Source organism: Dromiciops gliroides, chromosome X (genome assembly GCF_019393635.1).
Source record: "Dromiciops gliroides isolate mDroGli1 chromosome X, mDroGli1.pri, whole genome shotgun sequence".
NCBI classification, from domain to species: domain Eukaryota; kingdom Metazoa; phylum Chordata; class Mammalia; order Microbiotheria; family Microbiotheriidae; genus Dromiciops; species Dromiciops gliroides.
The window spans coordinates 22846061-22865498 of NC_057867.1; the positions used below are offsets into that span (position 1 = coordinate 22846061).

Consider the following 19438-nt stretch of genomic DNA (forward strand, 5'->3'; position numbering starts at 1 on the left):
CACTCGAGGGCCAGAGCTTGAAGAGGAAAGACATGAGCACGCATGCACACTGATAGGATTTTATTTTTAAACATTTTTGATTGCTATTAATATTCTTGGGGGCAGCTAGGTGCTGCAGTGAGTAGAGAGCCAGGCCTGAAGTCAGAAAGACTCATCTTTTTGAGTTCAAATCTTGCCTCAGACATTTACTAGCTGTGTGACCTTGGGCAAGTCACTTCACAAAGTTTGCCTCACTTTCCTCATCTGTAAAATGAGCTAGAGAAGGAAATGGCAAAAACCACTCCAGTGTCTTTGCCAAGAAAGCATCAAATGGGATCACAAACAGTCAGACACAACTAAAAAATGATTGAACAACAGTAACATTGGTCCATATTCTTCTGTGCTTTATCCTTCCCTGGTTTAAGTATTAGGATTGTATTTGTCTTATAAAAGGAACTTAGTAGTACGCTTTCTCAATTTCTGACAATATTTTCTATTATAGGCATATTGTTCTTTAAAAGTTTGATAGAATTCTCTGGTGAATCATCGGGACTAAGTGTTTTTTCTTTGTTATTTCTTTTGCCACTAGTTCTATCACTTTTTCTGAGATTTGATTACTCCTGAACACTATTTGGTCTTTTGTTAGTTTGAGAATTTTCTATTTTTAAAGGTATTCCTCTATGTTTGTGTGTGTTTTCAATTTGGGCAGCATATAATTGTGTCTAGTATGTTCTGAGAACTTTAAAAATTTTCTTTTTTAAGAGTTCTGTTAAAAATAAATTTTTTTGGATAAATAAAAAATTTTTTTAAGAATTCTGTTTGATTTCACCTTGCTTGTTTGCTATTTTGTTTATTTTCTGACCTCTATGATCAAATTGGCTAAAGGTTTATTAATTTTATAGTCTTTTCAAGAAAACAGTTTTTGGTTTTATTAATTTCTATGGATTTTTGGTTTCCAGTTTATCAATATCTCCAGTAATTTTTAATATCTGCTCTTTTGTACTTATTTTAGGTTTATTTGTTGGATTTTTAAAAAAATACATATTTAATTTGTTAATCTTCTCCCTTTCTATTTTGTTTATGTATAATTATGGGGATATAATTTTTCCCCTGAGGATTGCTTTGGCTGCATCTTAGAAATTTTGCATCCCCAAAATATTACTTCTTTATTGTCATTTTCTTTCACATAACAATTGTTTCTATTATTTGTTCTTCAATCTACTCATTATTTGGGATTTCATTAAGTCTCCGTTTGAATGTATATTTCTGGTTTGTGCTTTCTGAACAGATTACTATTTTTATGGTCTATAAGGATTTTTTTATTATGGCTGCCCTTTTACATTTGTTTACAATACCTCTGTGCCCTAATTTGTTGTTTTTCAGTCATCTCTGTGACCCTATTTGGGGTTTTCTTGGCAGAGATAATGAAGCAGTTTGCCATTTCCTTCTCTAGCTCATTTTATAGATGAGGAAATTGAGGCAGAGGAAAGGCAGCGACGTCCCAGAGCTCTCCCCCAAAACCCTTTCAAACACCTTTAAATAATTCCATCAGACAATTCCTGGAGCAGCAGCATCCACAAAAGGATAGGGTGAAATGATTTTCAAGCCAAAGACAACTTAGAAGGTCAGCAGGAAAAGTCTGTTTTACCAGGGTGAGAGTGGAGCACAGTCCAGTGCAGACCAAGCCAGCACAAACCAGACCCTACCAAACCAGGAGCAGGCCTTTTGAGCCACTAAATCAACAGCAGCAGTGGCTGCTTCTGGAGCTCTCAGCCCACTGACAGTGAAGGGGTAGAACAAGTGGTCAGAAGGAGATTACAGGGGTCTTTTTGCTAACAATGAGGCAGGATTCTGTTGCTTTGCCCATACTCAGAGCCAGGTAGAAGTCCTAGGTGGCAGTCCCAGGGTGAGGAGGAACACTAGCACACCAGAGCTTGCAGCCACCTCCTCAATCATACTACCTTGGAAGAACTGAAAACTTACAGGTCCCTAGAAGTATCTCTGAAAACAGCTGCACAAAACCCCTGGAGTGTGGGACTGTATGCCCTCTACCATGGAAGCAGAGTCCTACTTTAACAAACAGTTTAAAGTAAAGAAATAGGCTGGGAAAATTAGCAAACAACAGAAAAAATTATGACCATAGGGAGCTATTACCATGAGAAGGAAGATCCAAACACACCCTCAAAAGAAGATAACAAAAGGGGCAGCTAGGTGGCACAGTGGATAAAGCACCAGCTCTGGATTCAGGAGGACCTGAATTCAAATCTGGATTCAGACCCTTGACACTTACTAGCTGTGTGACCCTGGACAAGTCATTGCCCCTTCCCCCCCCAAAAAAGATAACAAAGCCAAAGTTTCTACATTCGAAGCCTCCAAGAAATACATGAATTGGTCTCAGGCCATGGAATGGCTCAAAAAGGATTTTGAAAATAAAGTAAGAGAGGTAGAGGAAAAACTGGGAAGAGAAATGAGAGTAATACAATAAAATCATAAAAAAGAGTAAACAGCTTGGTAAAAAAAAATACTGAAGAAAATAACACTTTAAAAAACAGACTAACCAAATGGTAAAAAAAAAAAGGCACAAAAATTCACTGAAGAAAAAAACTCCTTAAAGAAGTAGAATTGGCCAAATAGAAAAAGAAGTACAAAAGCTCATTGAAGAAAATAATTCCTTAAAATTAGAATAAAGCATATAGAAGCTAATGACTTTATGAGAAATCAAGAAAAAAATGAAACAAAAAGAATGAGCAATAGAAGAAAATGTGAAATATCTCACTGGACAAACAACTCACCTGGAAAATAGATCCAGGAGAGATAATTTTTTAAATTATTGGACTTCTTGAAAGCCATGATTTAAAAAAAGCCTAGACATTGTCTTTTAAGAAATTATCAAGGAAAATTGCCCTGATATTCTAGAACCAGAGGGTAAAATAGAAATTGAAAGTATCTACTGATCACCTCCTGAAAGAGATCCCAAAATGAAAACTCCCAGGAATATTATAGCTAAATTCCAAAGTTCCCAGGTCCAGGAGAAAATATTGCAAGCAGCCAGAAAGAAACAATTGAAGTATCATGGAGACACAGTAAGGATAACACAAGATTGAGCAGCTTCTATATTAAAGGATCAGAGGACTTAGAATGTGATATTCCAGAGAACAAAGGAACTGGAATTATAATCAAGAATCACCGACCCAGCAAAACTGAGTATAATCCTTCAAGAGAAAACTGAGCATTAAATGAAAGAGAGAACTTTCAGGCACTCTTGATGAAAGACCAGAGATGAATAGAAAATTTGACTTTCACATGCAAGACTCAAGAGAAGCATAAAAAGGTAAACAGGAAAAGGAAATCATAAGGGGTTTAACTGTTTACATTCCTACATGGGAAGATGATACTTGTAATTCATAAGAACTTTCTTATTATAGGGCAGTTGGAAGGAGCATATATAGACATAGGGTACAGGTGTGAGTTGAATATGAAGGGGTGGTATCTAAAAATAAAATTAAGGGGTGAGAGAGGAATGTACTGGGAGAAATGTACTGGGGTAAAGTATCTCACATAAAAAGCAAGAAAAAGCTTTTACAGGGAAGGAAGGATGGATGAGGTGAATGGGAGTGAGTGAACCTTACTCTCGTCAGAATTGGCTCACATACTCAATTGAGTATAGAAATCGATCTTACCTTGCAGGAAAGTAGGAGAGGAAGGGGGTGATAGAAGGGAGGGCAAATTGGGGGAGGGGGTAGTCAGAAGCAAAACACTTTTGAGGAGGGACAGGGTGAAAGGAGAGAATAGAATAAAAAGGGGGAAATAGGATAGAGGGAAATATAGTTAGCAACATTAACTGTGAAAAATATTGAAGCAAGTTTCTCTGAATACATCATTCTCCAATTGATAAATGACCAAAAGATATGAACAGTTTTCAGATGAAGTAATCAAAGCTATCTATAGCCATATGTAAAAAATGCTATAACTCACTCTAGATTGCAGAGATGCAAAATCAAAGCAATTCTTGGGTACTACCTCATACCTATTAGATAGGCTAATAGGACAAAAGAGGAAAATGACAAATATTGGAAGGGGTGTGGGTAAAGTGAGACATTAATGCATTGTTGGTGGAGTTGTAAACTGATTCAACCATTCTTCAGAGCAATTTGGAAGTACGCCCAAAGGTCTATAAAACAATGCATACTCCTTGACCTAGCAATACCACTACTAGGTCTGAATCCAAAAAGAGATAAAAAACAAAAAGGAATTTATAGCAGCTCTTTTCTGGTGACAAAGAATTAGAAATTGAGGGGATGTCCATTATTTGGGGAATGGTTGAACAAATTGTAGTATGTGATTATGATGGAATATTATTGTGCTATAAGAAATGATGAGCAGGAGGGTCTCAGAAAAACCTAGAAAGACTTACAGGAGCTTATGCAAAGTGAAATCTACAGTGTACAAAGTAACAGCAATATTATAAGATAATCAGTTGTCAATGATTTAGCTATTGTCAGCAATACAATGATCCAAGACAACTCTGAAGGACTTAAGATGAAAAATTCCATTCCCAGAGAAAGAACTGATGGTGTCTGAATACAAATTGAAGCATAATTCTTTTTTTTAAACTTTCTTTATTTTTCTTGATTTTTTTCTATGTTTTCTTTCACAACATGACTAATATGGAAATGTTTAGTATGACTACACATGTTAAACCCATATCGAATTGCTTGCCTTCTCAATGGGGAAAGGGAAAAGGGAGAGGATTTGAATCTCAGAATTTTGAAATGAATATTGAAAATTGTTTTACATGTAATTGGGGGAAAATAAAATACTATTTTTTTTTAAAAAAGAAAAACAAAATTGAGGCAGAATGGAGCGACTTGCCCCAGGTCACACAGCTAGTAAATGTCTGAAGCCAGAATTGAACTCAGGAAGACAAGTCTTCTTCACTCCAGGCCTAGCACTTTGACACCTAGCTAGCTGCCCTAATACACTGTTATTTTTTGTAAAAAGTTCTATCTGGTGCTGAGAAATATATATTCTGTAGTAGTCTCATTTTGAAGAGGTCATAAATCTTTTAGCTCCAGTTTCTCCAGCAATTTCTTCAATTCTATATTTCCCTTTTATTTAGGTTTCTGTTATATTTCTTCAATACTAAGCGAGGGAGAGAGAGAGACATTAAAGTCTCCTGTTATTATTGTATTACTGTCTGTCTTCCTGTTGTTCAATAATATTTCCTTTATGAATTAGACGCTAAGACATTAAGGACACCTAAGTTTAATACTGATATTAGTTTGTTGTTTATGGTTCCTTTCATCATAATGCAGTTTCCTTGTTTCTTTCTATTTATTTTATGAATTTTTGGTTTTGCTTTTATTGATAGCATGATTGCAATTCCTGCTTTTTCGGAGTCACCAGATGAATAGTAATTTTTGTTCCAGGCTTACATTTTTTGTTCTGTGTATGTCTGCTTTTCAGATGTGTTTCTTGTAAGTTACAAATTATGTTAATCTTTTTTTCTTATCCAGTTTGTCACTTTTTCATTTTATTGTATTATTTAATCCAGTCACAAATAAAGTTATAAATGTTAAATTTCTATTTTCCTCCTTTGTCTCTAATATTGTTTTTTTCCAAATTAGGATTTTCCCCCTTGTCTTCTTTAAAGCTAGTATGAGTTTCTTACCCTGTCCTCCCCTGCCTGAAAGCCAGACATGTTACATTTCACCCCTCCCTCAGGGTTCTCTGGTAACATTAAGGGAGTTTGGAAATGTCATGTCTCTCTTGAATTGGCTTCAGCCCCCATTGATTGTGTTCCTCCAACTTTGGAAGTCCCTGCACCCTAGTTCCATTTAACTACTTAACAATCAGATTTGCTTTTTTATGAAGGAAAGTTTACTTCAAAGCTATAAGAACAAATGTATAGACATTCTTCACACACACACACACACACACACACACACACACATCAGAGCATAATCCCTCTCCACACTACCACCACTTCAGTCTGTGGGGAGGAGAATCAGGTTCACAGTTTAGCTCAATTCCTATATAGCTTAACCCCACAAAGTCCAAGTTCAAAGCCTTCTCTTGGGCTTCTCAGGGCTTTGCTGCTAGACCGGCAGCAACATTCACTGGGGAATCCTAGCTCCAAGGTCATGATGAATAATATAAACCAGCACAAGAGGAAGAATTATGTATGGCATAAAGAACTGAGTCAGAAAGCCCTGGGTTCCAAGTCCCACCTTTGACTGTGTGACTCCAGGCAAGTCACTTAACTTCTCAGTGACCCAGGCAAATCTCTAAGACTGAAAGTTCCAGAAGGGGAAGGGAATAAGGGAAGAGAATAAACATTTATTAAGAACCTACTATGTGCCAGGCACTGGGCTAAATGCTTTACAAATATTATCTCATTTGATCCTCACAACAACCCTGGGAGATAGGTGCTATTATTATTCCCAATTTACACATAAGGAAACTGAGGCAAACAGAGGTTGTGACTTACCTAGGACCACAGAGGCTGGATTTGAACCCAGGTCTTCCTGACTCCAGGCTCAGTGTTTTATCCACTGTGGCGCCACCTACTGCTTCAGTTATGATGGTGAATCCATATTATGTGATAATCAGTTGAAGGAACTGGGGAAAGTTTATCTTGGAGAAAAGAAAACTCAGGAGGTGGGGAGGAATAGGATCACTGTCTCCAAGTACTTGAAGAACTGACCTGTGGAAGCAGGATTAGCCTTGTTCTGTTTGGGCCCAGGGGATTAAACTAGGAGCAATGAAGGGAAGGTACAAAGGAACAAATTTTAGCTTGATTTCAGGAAGAACTTCCTCACAACTGGGACTGTCCCAGAGTGGATGAGAGAGGATGGGAGAAGAGGTGGGCTCCCCCACCTTGGAGGTCCTTAAGCAAAGACCAGATGACCACTTATATAGGGTACTGGGGATTCCTTTCATGGATGGATGGGTTGAACTAGATAGTCCCCAAGATTTTTCCAATGCTCAAGGGAATGGTAGGGTCAAGTGACAACTTTTCAGGTTGAGCCTACATGGTGTAGTGAATGGAGTGCTGGACTTTCAGTCAAGAAGTGCTGAGTTGGAATCATGCCTCAGATACTAGTTTTGTGACTATGGGCAAGTCACTTCATCTCTTCTGGCCTCAGTTTTCTCATCTGTAAGATGAGGGGAGTAGACTCAATAATCCTTAAGGTCTCTTCCACCTCTAAATATATGGTAGGTGCTTAATAAATATTGCTTGATTGGCTGATTGATTATTGATTGAGCCTCTGACCTGGGCATGTTTGTAGGTAGTGCAGAAGGAAGCAGTGGGAAAGCAGAGACTGAAGACCAGAAAGGGAGAAGGGATGGATCATTCAAGGGACAAGCTCCTGGAGAAGGTGGGAGAGGAAGAAATCAGGAGCACAAATCAAGGGGTCTTGGCAAGGGGAAGGGTTACCTCTTCCTTCAAGGCCGAAGCAAAGGGGGAGAGCATGGGGATGACGTTGAGGGAATTCGAGGTGTAAAATTGGGGAGAAGAGGGAGGTCAACAGAAATAGCCTCCATGTTCTCAGGAAAGCAGGAAGCAAAGTCCTCCGCTAAGATGAGAGCGGGGAGCGGGTGTTGTCAGTGGCTAAGGAAGAGAAATGAAGTCTTTGGAAGTGTGATGAGCAATGCTTTCACCTCCCTCCTTTCTTTGCAGAGATAAAGAAGGACTATGAGGACAGAACATTGCATATACTGTCAGACTCCGCTTTGCTGAAATGCTTTTTATCTCTTCTTTTTTCTGCCTTGTTACAAGGGATGGCTCTCTGGGGATGGGAGAGGGAAGGAACATATTTGGAAATGAAGGGGATATAAAAACAAAAGATAGCAACATATTTTTTAAAAGGAAATAACACTATCGCCGAGTGGCTTCTTAATGAGGGAAACTCAGGCTGTTGTGGTTTTTTTTTCCTGCCAGACTTTAAAATGAAACACGTCAGCATGGTTATATATGAAAGACATAATTCAGAAATTGTGCAACATTTCGTTTGGGTCATGGGCAGTCATGTGCAGTTGCCCCCACCAGGGCTAGATTATCCTCATCTTGGCCACCTTTCCTTGTGGCCGTTTAAACCAAACTGGCAATTCAGCCTGAACAGAATCCAGTGTCTGCCTTTGGGGCCAAAGTCAGCTCCCCAGGAGGCCTCCTTTGGAACTTCAGCTCTCCCCGTACCCTCATCTTCCCACGTACCTCAACAACTCACTCAGTATTTCCTGAGGAGTGGAAAAATGGACTTATCTGCTGTTCTCTAAGGAATAAAATTCAAACTGAATGTGCGCCTTGTCTCCAATGCACAGGGCCAAATCCCTCTTTTAGGCCCTCATCCCCTCTCCTGGACTATTTCAACTACCTCAGTCTCCCTCCCTCTTGTCTCTTCCCTTTCCAGTCCAGTCTGCCAAAATCCTCTTCCAAAGGTCCAGACCCAGCCATGTCATCCCCCTGCTCCCAAACCTCCAGGCTTTTGTCTATTGAATCTAGATGAAATTACCAGCTCCTCAGCCAGGCATTTAAAGCCCTCCAGGGTCTGGCTCCCACCTCTCTCTCCAGACTTGCTTCTTATTATTTCCTTTCATGTACTCTGTGTCCCAGACAAAGTTGTTTACTAACTCTCTCCCAAGTCCAGCATTCCATCTCTGTCTCCACACTTTCACATAGGCTCTCACCTGCACATCTCCCCCATCATCAGCATATATACTCTTTCCTCACTCCTGCCTCCTCCTCAAAGCCACCTGATGTTACAGCTTTCTCCCTCCTCAATCACCTTGCATTTGTTTATCTCTATTCATGTTGTCCTCCCAGTAGCATACAAGCTACCTGAGGGTAGGGACTGTTACTTTTTTGGGCTTTGTAAACCCAGGGGCTTGCACAGAATAGGCATGTAACATATTTGTTGGATCCAATTACAAGTACTAAGTGTGGAAAGAGCACTGGCTCTGGAGTCTGAGGACCTGAGTTCAAATCTTGACTCTGTCACTTACTGCCAAAGTGATCTTGGGTAAGCCACTCTTACTTTAGGGGCCTCAGTCTCCTTATCTGTAAGAAAGGTTGGACTAGATGGTCCCTAAAGTTATTTCCAGCTCTAAATCTCTGACCTTATGAGTGCTGAATCTGGGGTCAGAGGACTCGTATTTGAATCATGGCTGTGACATTGTGAAGGTCACTTAATATTTCTGGGCCTTATTTCCCCATCTTTTTTTGTGGGGCAATGAGGGTTAAGTGACTTGCCCATGGTCACACAGCTAGTGTCAAGTGTCTGAGGCCAGATTTGAACCCAGGTCCTCCTGAATCCATGGCCGGTGCTTTATCCACTGTGCTACCTAGCTGCCCCCCATTTCCCCGTCTTTAAAACTAAGGCATTGGAGTAAATGCCTTGTAAAATCTCGTCCAGCTCTGTCTAGTCTTATGAATGAACTGCCTACATTTATTTTGGATTTTATGATCCTAAAACTGACAGTACATCTAACTATTAAAATGAAGACAGACCAGGTTGAAGACTTTCTTCCTTTTAAATCTGGAAAAGAGATTAGCAACATGGGTGTCCATACATTGAAAAGTTTAGAGATAAATCCATCTGTTCTTTTGAGGTCTTTAGGTTCATGAAGAGCTGCTTTCTTCCATTTTGTTCTACATAAACCGACTTGTAGAAAACAACTAATTCTAATTTGTTTTGCATGTGTATACATATTTGTAATGGTTTTAATTTTTCTTCTTTTCACATTGAGTAGGGCAGGGTGCTGAGAGAGGAAATTTGAAAATAACTAACTCTATAATAATGACCATCTGTTATATGAAAACAACTTGCTCGCCCCCCCCCAGGGAAATCACTATGACATTTAAATAACTGAGTCTGGACTTGGGATTCCATAGCTGTCAGGTATTCCTGGGTGAGAACACTTTCTCTACCAAAGCAGCTTGGTATTTCACTATACAACTTCCATTCCTAGAGAGCCACTTGGCCACCGAGAGGCTAATGACTTGCCCAGGGTCACACAGCCAGTACATAGCAGAAGCAGAGGCAGGATGGAACACAGGTTTTCCCGACTCTCTGGCCAGGTCTCTAACCACTAGTCCTTGCTGCCTTTCTTTAAACAATTCAACAGCTTCAAAATTCAAGGAAAAAAATGTTATGTTAGCAAAATGTCTCCATATAAAACATAGAAATCGCTTCCCTTGCTGCGGATTACGATGTGAATTTAGGGGCCACCTACATTATCAGCCTGTGCTGAAATGAAAGAGCTTTGAGGAGTCATAATGGAAGGAGGAAGAGGGAGGTCATTCAAAGTGAGCTGACCCTTTGAACGCACACAACCACACTTTAAAATAGATCTTATTGCTATCTGTGATTTTTATACTGCTTTCATTTTTGGATATAACCCACCCCTTAACCTACCTAGCTGGACGCTAACCACTCCAAAACATTCTACTCTCTTTCCTTTTGGCCACTGGAAATGCAAAGTAGTCGAATCTTTGGGGAATGCCTTCTGGCAGTACACAATTGCAAAACCAAATCATACCCCTGATTCAATAATTTGGTTTTGGGGAAATAGACCCTGAGAGTGGCATTGAAAAGGAAAAAAAAAGCACTCTGTCAAGAGATTCTTAGATTGGCATCATTTGTAATTTCAAAAAACTGGAAGTAACGTATAAAACTATAGGAGAATAATTCATCTAAATTATGGTATGTGAATATAACAGCATAGTAATTAAATCAACTAATAATTAAGATAAATAAGTGTGCAGAATATAAAGAAATGGGGAAAAAACCTTTGTGAAAGCACAAAGTGAAGACAGGAGAACAAGAGGAAAGAGTCTATATTAATTATAATCATATAAAAGGAAAAGTGATGAGGAACAGGCAAAGAGAAGCTGATGACGGGGCAGCTAGGTGACGCAGTGGATAAAAGCACCAGCCCTGGATTCAGGAGGACCTGAGTTCAAATCTGGCCTTAGACACTTGACACTTACTAGCTGGGTGACCCTGGGCAAGTCACTTAACCCTCACTGCCCTGCAAAAAAAAGAAAAGAAGCTGATGAATACTTGTAGTAACAACAAAACTGAGACATTTATGCATTCAAATTCTTTTATTCAAATATATCTAGTTTCACAAACAGCTTGGTTCTACTAGTTTTAAATATTAACTTTATAATTCATTAAAAATCACAATCTGAAGACCACTTCACAAGTACATTTCCAGAACATCGGAGCAGTTATGAAAACCCAGCCAATAAAAATAAGCAGTGTTTTGTATCCTGACTTTGATGGCTCCTAAATTGAGGCTACTTTCCTATTTATTGCAAGGAGGTGAGTGTTTGTGTATTATTTACCCTGTACAACCATATACATCCCATGGTGCAATGCTAAGCTGAAGAGAGGAGGGCCTATGGGACACAAAGAATTCCATTTTTTTGATAGATCAGGTTTATACTGTTTGCTATCTTGGTGTAGTTGCCCTTTTAACAAAGCAGTAAGCACTCAGCATTTCAGTAACAGAGTATTTTAAAAGGTGTGTTACAGACAAATGTAATTCCACTGCTTTTATAGAGACACCATGAAAGCTGCTACTAGGAATTTACACCATTTTTAAAGACATATCAGCTCTGGCTCACCCTGGGTTTACAGCACTTCTGAAATGAACTGGACAATAAAAAAAAACACGAAAAAATTTAAAACATTAATAAAAAACAAACCTAAAAACAAAACAAAAAAAACAAACACTGGAGCATTTGGGCCAGAGACAAGAGAGTCCCATTTTGGGTTGGGCCTAACTAGACCAATCCTGGAACCGGAAGCAGTCACTTGCAATCTTCCACACCGTGCTGTTTGGCATGACTTGGGCCGTCAACAGGAAATTCTGGTTGAAATAGCGCTGTTTGTTCCCATCAAATTTCACCGTCCCACAGGTCACCACAAGGACGGTTGTTTGGCTCTGAGTGGCTTGCTCTACACACAGAAGATTTTTTCAGTTAGATACAACAGGAGCCAAGTAGTCTCTCCTCTTTCCAATCCCAATTCCTAAGGCACAGATTGGCTCTCGTGTCACTTGCCAGCCCAAATGCTACCTGCTGCCACCTTAGTGCCTCTAGGGGAAGGCACAGGCTCCTCAGGTTGGCAAATAAGGTCCTTTACCATCTAGCTCCAAACTCCCTTTGGAGACGTGTTTCTATAGGAGTCCCCTTAAAACCCTCTCCTATTGGCTGTTCTGTAACCCAGAATCCTACTTCCCCATCACGGTGTCTTCACACAGGTGGCATCCCTCCCCTCTTACTTCCCTCTCCAAAAGAGTAATAACATGAATTTTGAAATATCCTCCCTTCCTCACCACCTACCTCTGCCTCAATATTTCTTTTCATTCAAGTTTGAGATCAGTACCACACAAAGCCTTCCCTGATTTCTCCCAATGGTGGTACTCTTTCCCTACTCCAACTATCTCAGGTCTCTATAACAAGTTATCTTTGCCTAGCAGCTCCTTATGGGCAAAAATGAACTCCCCTCCCTCTCCTCTCCTCTCCCCCTTCCCTCCTTCACTCCCTCCTTCCTCCCTTTCTTCCTTCCTTCCTCAGGGACAAGCACCATTCCTTGCACACAGTAGAAATGTTTGTTAAATTTACCTCTACTTGAACTAGAAAAATTCCAGTATGTAAAAATATTTTAGCTAATTTAGCTGGGCCCTAATCTAACTGGGGGCCTAATCTGGGAAATTTTGACTGCCTGGCTATCTGACTGCTATTAATTTAGTATGGGCCTTTTAAAAATTTCTCCACACTGCTCTGCTCCCAAATTGATAAGTAAAAGATTAAGAAGCCTCTTAATTAAGTAATCAAAGCAGAGTTGATTTATGAGATACAATTTAAAAATAAAAATACAGGGAAATAAAATGGACAACCTGAGTACTTTCCGGCACGTCTCTCTGCTGCCGCTGCTTGTGCTTAATCTTTGCCACACCCACAACTTTCTTGGTGTCTCCTTACCAATCGACCTTCTTCTAGCGTCCCCCCTTTCCACCTAACTTCCCTCTCTGTACTGCCTCTGGCCCCTGAAAAGCCCCTTATTCCATACGGCTCCTTCCTGAGTGCTCACCTCCCTGCATCTTTTCTATCCTTAGCTTTCTCTCTCTCTCACGGACCTCTCAGTGTCTCTTGCCTTCTCTCCCTTTCTCTATCCTCCGGCGTCCCTTTTGTTCTCTCAATCTTCCGGCCTCCTCCTTCACTGTCTTCTCCCCTGTATATATGTTCCTTTTCTCCCCTCAAACCTTGGGCTCCCTGTGCCTCCGCACATGCCAAGCTAATCCACCGGCCGCGCTAGGGCTGCAGCTGGGGGGACACTCTACACCCAGGGCTCCAGGGACCTCTGTCTCCTGCTGCTCACCTGGGGCCTGGCACAGGCTGCGTCAGAGACCGGCCTGCACGAGCCCAGGATCTCTGGGGTAGATCCCCCCAGGATGGAGGGAGCTGGGGCTTTTCCCCCAGCTGTTTGACCTGGCATCCTGAAAAGCCCATGGGGCTTTTTGGCTCAGTTGAAGCAGAGGGGGAGGGGGCCCCAGACCCTCTTACACAGAAAAAAAAACCCTGAGGGCCTAAGGCTTTTTAATCTGAGCCCAAAAGCAGGGTCCCCAAATCAAAATAAATTCCCACGAGTATCACCATAGATGGTATAGAGATGTCCTGCCTGTATTATCTGAGCCACAAAGTCAGCAAGCTAAATGCCACAAGTGCATTTCAAAAGCTAACAAAGTCCTGTTCTTTTTAGATGGATGTGACTGAATATATAAAGTCAAAGATTCTACAGGGTAGAAAGGCTGCCTTTCACATGGTGTTTCTTTTTTTTTTTTTTAAGTGAGGCAATTGGGGTTAAGTGACTTGCCCAGGGTCACACAGCTAGTAAGTGTTAAGTGTCTGAGGCCGGATTTGAACTCAGGTACTCCTGACTCCAGGACTGGTGCTCTATCCACTGCGCCACCTAGTTGCCCCTCACATGGTGTTTCTAACACCTCATTCACTTTGCTCCCTAGCAAGCTGTTTTTGCTGGAGAACTCGTCACCCAGAAATAGTACCCAGAAAACCTAGAGGTTTTTCCACCTAGAGGGGAAATATTGTTGCAGTTTGAGTCTAGGCCTAAATTACTTTTTTGAAGCATTAAAGGACTCTAAGAAGTTTGAATACATTATGCAGCAATTCTGGGTAACTCTCACCTAGACTTTTCGGGGCACAGCAGGCAATTATTTGCTTGAGAATTTCTCTGGTTCCTCCCCTAAACCCGAAATCACATTTAACCCTGACATTTCACTGCATGAACCTTGTGTGCATAAGCATATGAATGACCACAAATAGTAAACAATTCTGTGGTACAGAGAGAGAAGACTTTCAAATGGGAGAGCTTAGAGGCCAAATCCTTGACTACTGAATGACTAAAAATTTTGTTCCTCCTAAAATATATCTACTTTCATGAGCTTCTGTGATTTGCTCCAACTTACAAAACTAGTTAAGCGATAGAGGCCAAGACTCAAAGAGATCCCAGATCTCCAGGTCTCTAGAGCAGTGCCCTTTGGGCCTCTATTTTCTCATTTGCCAAATGATGGGGCTGAAGTAAAAGGTCCTTTTCTAGGTTTTAAGATTCTTGACCAATGGTCAAAGGAGATGAACAGGCAGTTTTCAGATGAAGAAATCAAAGCTATCTATTGCCACATGAAAAAATGCTCTAAATCACTATTGATTAGAGAAATACAAATTAAAATAATTCTGAGGTACTACCTCACACCTATCAGATTGGCTAATATGACAAAAAAGGAAAATAAAAAATATTGGAGCTGTGGAAAAATTGGAAGACTAATGCATTGTTGGGAGAGTTGTGAACTGATCCAACCATTCTGGAGAGCAATTTGGAGCTATGGGAGGGGGCGCACTATGGGACTGTGCATACCCTTTGACCCAGTAATACCACTACTAGGTCTGTTTCCCAAAAAGATCCTAAAAAAGGGAAAAGGACCCACATGTACAAAAATATTTATAAGCAGCTCTCTTTGTGGTGGCAAAGAATTGGAAATCAAGGGGATGTCCATCAATTGGGGAATGGCTGAACAAGTTGTGGTATATGAATGTAATGGAATACTATTGTGCTATAAGAAATGATGAGCAGGCAGATTTCAGAAAAACCTGGAAAGACTTAACTGAACTGATGCTGAGTAAAGTGAGCAGAACCAGGAGAACATTATACACAGTAACAGCAACACTGTGTGATGATCAGCTGTGATAGACTTGGCTCTTCTCAGCAATACAATGATCCAAGACAATTCCAAAGGACTCATGATGGAAAATGTTTTCCACATCCAGAAAAAAGAATTGTGGATTCTGAATGCAGATTGAACCAGACTGTTTCTACTTGGTTTTTTCTTTTTTGAGGTTTTCCCCTTTTGTTCTGATTCTTCTTTTATGATATGACTAATACAGAAATATGTTTAATGTGATTGTACATATAGAACCTATATCAGATTGCTTTCTGTCTTGGGGAAGGAAGGAAGGGAGGGAGAAAAATTTGGAACTCAAAATCTTGTGAAAACAAATGTTGGAAACTATCTCTATGTGTAACTGGAAAATAAAATACTTTTATGATTTAAAAAAAAAGATTTGGTTTTTTTTTTAACTTGGTTTTAAGATGACTACCTAGTGATCAAATACAAAATTCCTCAACAACCAACTTTGAGTGTTACAGCTTAAAAACACGATGTTTATTTCACGAGAAAACCCCTGATCTTACCATGAACAGGTTGGCAGTCTACCACATTGATCTGAAACTCACTGGAAGGCAAGCTCTCAAAAAAGTCACTCAAAGCCTTCAATCCAGATATAGCATTTCCATTCCAAATCAAAGTAGCTGTGTCAAGGTACAATCTAGTCAGCACCTAAAGAAAAAGTAAAGATTTGAGATTTCTGTTCTGTGTCATTTTTGCTGACACCATGTTCACTTGTCTTTTACCTTTAGTCAATATTCATTTTCCCAACCCCATGCCACCAATTCTACTGGCATATATACTCAATTGTCGCTTTAGCTAAAATGACTAGTGAACAGAGGGCACAGGCTTTTGATGAAAAGAACGTATGTAAATGGAGTATAAGAAAGGTTAGGGATTATAATTGTAAAGTGTCAATCCAACTGGGCTGTGAATAAAATACCCTTCTAATGTATCCAGATATAGCCTGTAATATGGGGGGGGGGGGATAATAGCTAGCATTTACATAGGCTTTAGGGTCTGCAAAGTGCTTTACAGGTATTATCCCATTTTATCCTCAAACCCCTGGAATGCAGAAGCCTTTTACAGCTGAGGGGACTGAGGAAAGCAGAGGTTAAGTTACTTGCCAGGGTCACACTGCTAGTAAGTATGTGAGTCCAGATGGAGGTCAGTTCTTTCTGACTCTGGGTCCAGAAGGAGGGAAGAAGGGAGGGAGAGAAGGAAGGAAGGAAAGAAAATCAGGTGGCATGAGATCAAATGTGACAGCTATTACCTGGTGGACTCTCACTAGCATTATCCTACTTTAGCATTCTGAATCTGGAGTCACAGGTAGATATCCTGCCTGTTATTTAGTCCTTGTGACACAAGGCAAGTCATTTGACCTTTTTGAGGTTCTGTTTCCTTATTTGTAAAATATGGGGATTAGGCTAGAAGGCTTCGAATGCTGAGTGTAGCTCTAATTCCATGGCTAAGAGATAGGAAAAAAAGTTAATATTAAAGGGACAGAAATATCCATTCACTTGGGCAAAATAGCTGAGGCAGCTATAACACTCACCCTTCTTCTTTTATCTATGGTCTCATAGTAAATATTGACAAACTCTTCTGCCGCTCTACAAGCCTGGTCCGCATTGGTTTTAAAATCCTAAAAGAACAAAGGTCAGCATTTACATATAGAAAAGTGGGGGGGGGGGGCAGCTAGGTGGCACAGTGGATAAAGCACCGGCCCTGGATTCAGGAGGACCTGAGTTCAAATCCGGCCTCAGACACTTGACACTTTACTAGCTGTGTGACCCTGGGCAAGTCACTTAATCCTCATTGCCCCGAAAAAATGAATGACTGAATGACTGAAAAAGAAAGAAAGAAAGAAAGAAAGAAAGAAAGAAAGAAAGAAAGAAAGAAAGAAAGAAAGAAAGAAAGAAAGAAAGAAAGAAAGAAAGAAAGAGAATAAAAGAAAAGTTGGGCCAAGTTCATGTCACCTCCACAACGGGAGTCTATCTGCATATATAACTCAGCTGTAGATACTTGGATGGCCTCTGAAGTCATCTCTAGATGCAGCTTCCCGTGTTTGAATCTGAAAAAGTCACTTCCCCTCTCTGGGCCTCAGTTTCCCCTTTTGTGAAATGAGGGAGGAGTTTGCCAGCCTCAGTTTCCCCTCGGTTGGCCTGTGAGGTGTTCCTAAGGCTCGGGAAGCTGTGACTCCTCCGTGGTGCGCATGGCCATCCCTTGGTCTCTTTGGGCTCCCACTCGCGGCTCCAGACACGATGCCCACGTCCACACCCGCCCACGTATGGGGGCCCGCGTTTTCTGCACGAGGTTGAACGCCCCCGAGTAGTAGCTCGGTCCACAGCTTCGGTGGGCACGGCCCCTGCTCCGGTCCCGGTCCACGACCCCGACCCTCTTCCCCCTGGCAGAGGCCCACGCGGCCGGCCCGGGAGAGCCCGGTCAGAAAAGCAGCGGCGGGGGTTGGCGGGGGGACCACAGGGAGACCAGGAGGAAGGGAGCGGAGCGGGGGGGGGGGGAGGAAGGGGGTCGGAGGGCGGGCAGGTGGCCCTTCTCCAGGACCAGTGGGACAGGCGGGCAGGCGGCACCTCCCTCGCTCCCCTGCCTACCATGCCAACGCCACGCTGGACTTACCACAGACATCGCCATTGCTGCTTCCTAGCGAGAAAGCAGCTTGGCCGGGCCGGGGCTTGAGGCGGGGGGCCGGGGGCCGGGAGCCGGGGACCCGCGAGCCGGAGTAGCAATCGCTTGAAGGAAGTTCTGCAAAGTGGAGAGGGAAAGTTGAAGTCTCCCGGAAGTTGTTCCGGCTCCCCACCCCCACCCCCACCCCCACCCCCACCCCGGCTCGCCTCGCCTCCTCCAACTCTTACTTAGGGCTCGGCCCTTCTCGTTCCGCCTCTTTTTTTAATATTAACAGTTTTCCCGCCGCTGATTGGCTATCTGAGCCGTCAGATGCTGTCCAATGGGCGTGAGATGGAGCCAGCGTCCAATGACAGGCACGCCTGAGGCACGAAGAAAATGTCAAATCAAAGAGGCGGAGCCGTAGCCCGGCAACCGCGTGGCGGGCCGACTGACATGTGTATCTATTAAGCAGGGGCATTTGCCATTAAATCAAGAATATTGCTAAAAATGGACGGATTCGGGACAGCTAGGCGGTGCAGTGAATAGAGCACCGGCCCCGGATTCAGGAGGATCTGAGTTCAAATCCGACCTCAGACACTTGACACTTACTAGCTGTGTGACCCTGGGCAAGTCACTTAACCCCAATTGCCTCACCAAAAAAAAAAAAAAAAAAAATGGACGGATTCCCTGTTTCCCGAGAATCTGGGGAGGACAAGTCCCAGCCTGAGACCCTGGAATCCCTATTTTGCTGGAAAAAAAAAAAAGTGATGCGATCAACCGACAGCTGCCTTTTCTCCTCCCCCCACAGCCCACATCACCTTCATGCCCTCCATCACTGTCTCCTCCCTCACCCCAGGAACTAAGCATTCTCCTTGCCAAGACCAACCCTTCTACGTGCACAAATGACCCCATGCCATTCCATCTTCTCCAGCAGATTTCTGTCTCACTGATCTTCAATCTCTCCCTGTCTAATGGCTGCCTCCTTACTGCCTACAAACATGCCCACGTTTCGCCCATCCTCAAAAAACTTTCACACTGTCTTTTCTATCCCTGCTAACTAATCATCCTATATCTCCTGCTTTTCGTGGCTAAACTCCATGAGAAAGCTGTCTGTTATCAATGCCTCCACTTTCTTTCCTCTCACTCTCTTCTTAAACTCTACAATCTGGTTTACATTCTCACCACTTAACTAAAGCTATTCTCCCAAATTACCAGTGATTTTCTGGTTATACAAATCCAGAGCCCTTTATCCCAGTCCTTAACTTTTTTTTTTTTTTTTTTTTTAGTGAGGCAATTGGGGTTAAGTGACTTGCCCAGGGTCACACAGCTAGTAAGTGTTAAGTGTCTGAGGCCAGATTTGAACTCAGGTACTCCTGACTCCAGGGCTGGTGCTCTATCCACTGCGCCATCTAGCTGCCCCCATTCCTTAACTTTTTTAACCTCTCTGCGGGCCTTTGACACTATCGACCGTTCCTCCTGCATACTGTCCAGTTTTCTTGCCACTGCTCTTTCCTCGTTCTCCCCCCTCCCCCCTGTCTTCTGGCCACTCTTTGCTGGATCACCCTACATATCCCACCCCTCTACC

General features: G+C 41.9%; 1 protein-coding gene across 2 annotated transcripts; it reads right to left on the reverse strand.

Moving 5' to 3' along the window:
- Positions 1 to 11084: 11084 nt before the first annotated feature.
- LOC122733628 (NTF2-related export protein 2) lies at positions 11085 to 18046 on the reverse strand. Of its 2 annotated transcripts, XM_043974190.1 has the most exons (4): positions 17866 to 18046; positions 16787 to 16873; positions 15759 to 15903; positions 11085 to 11948 (listed from the first exon to the last, which is right to left on the reverse strand). In XM_043974190.1, exons 1-4 carry the CDS (start codon positions 17878 to 17880, stop codon positions 11770 to 11772), a joined length of 426 nt encoding a protein of 141 aa, XP_043830125.1. In that variant the 5' UTR covers positions 17881 to 18046; the 3' UTR covers positions 11085 to 11769. The 2 variants fall into 2 exon arrangements, with proteins under 2 accessions (XP_043830125.1, XP_043830126.1); XM_043974191.1 differs by lacking the exon at positions 16787 to 16873.
- Between the last annotated feature and the right edge of the window lie 1392 nt (positions 18047 to 19438).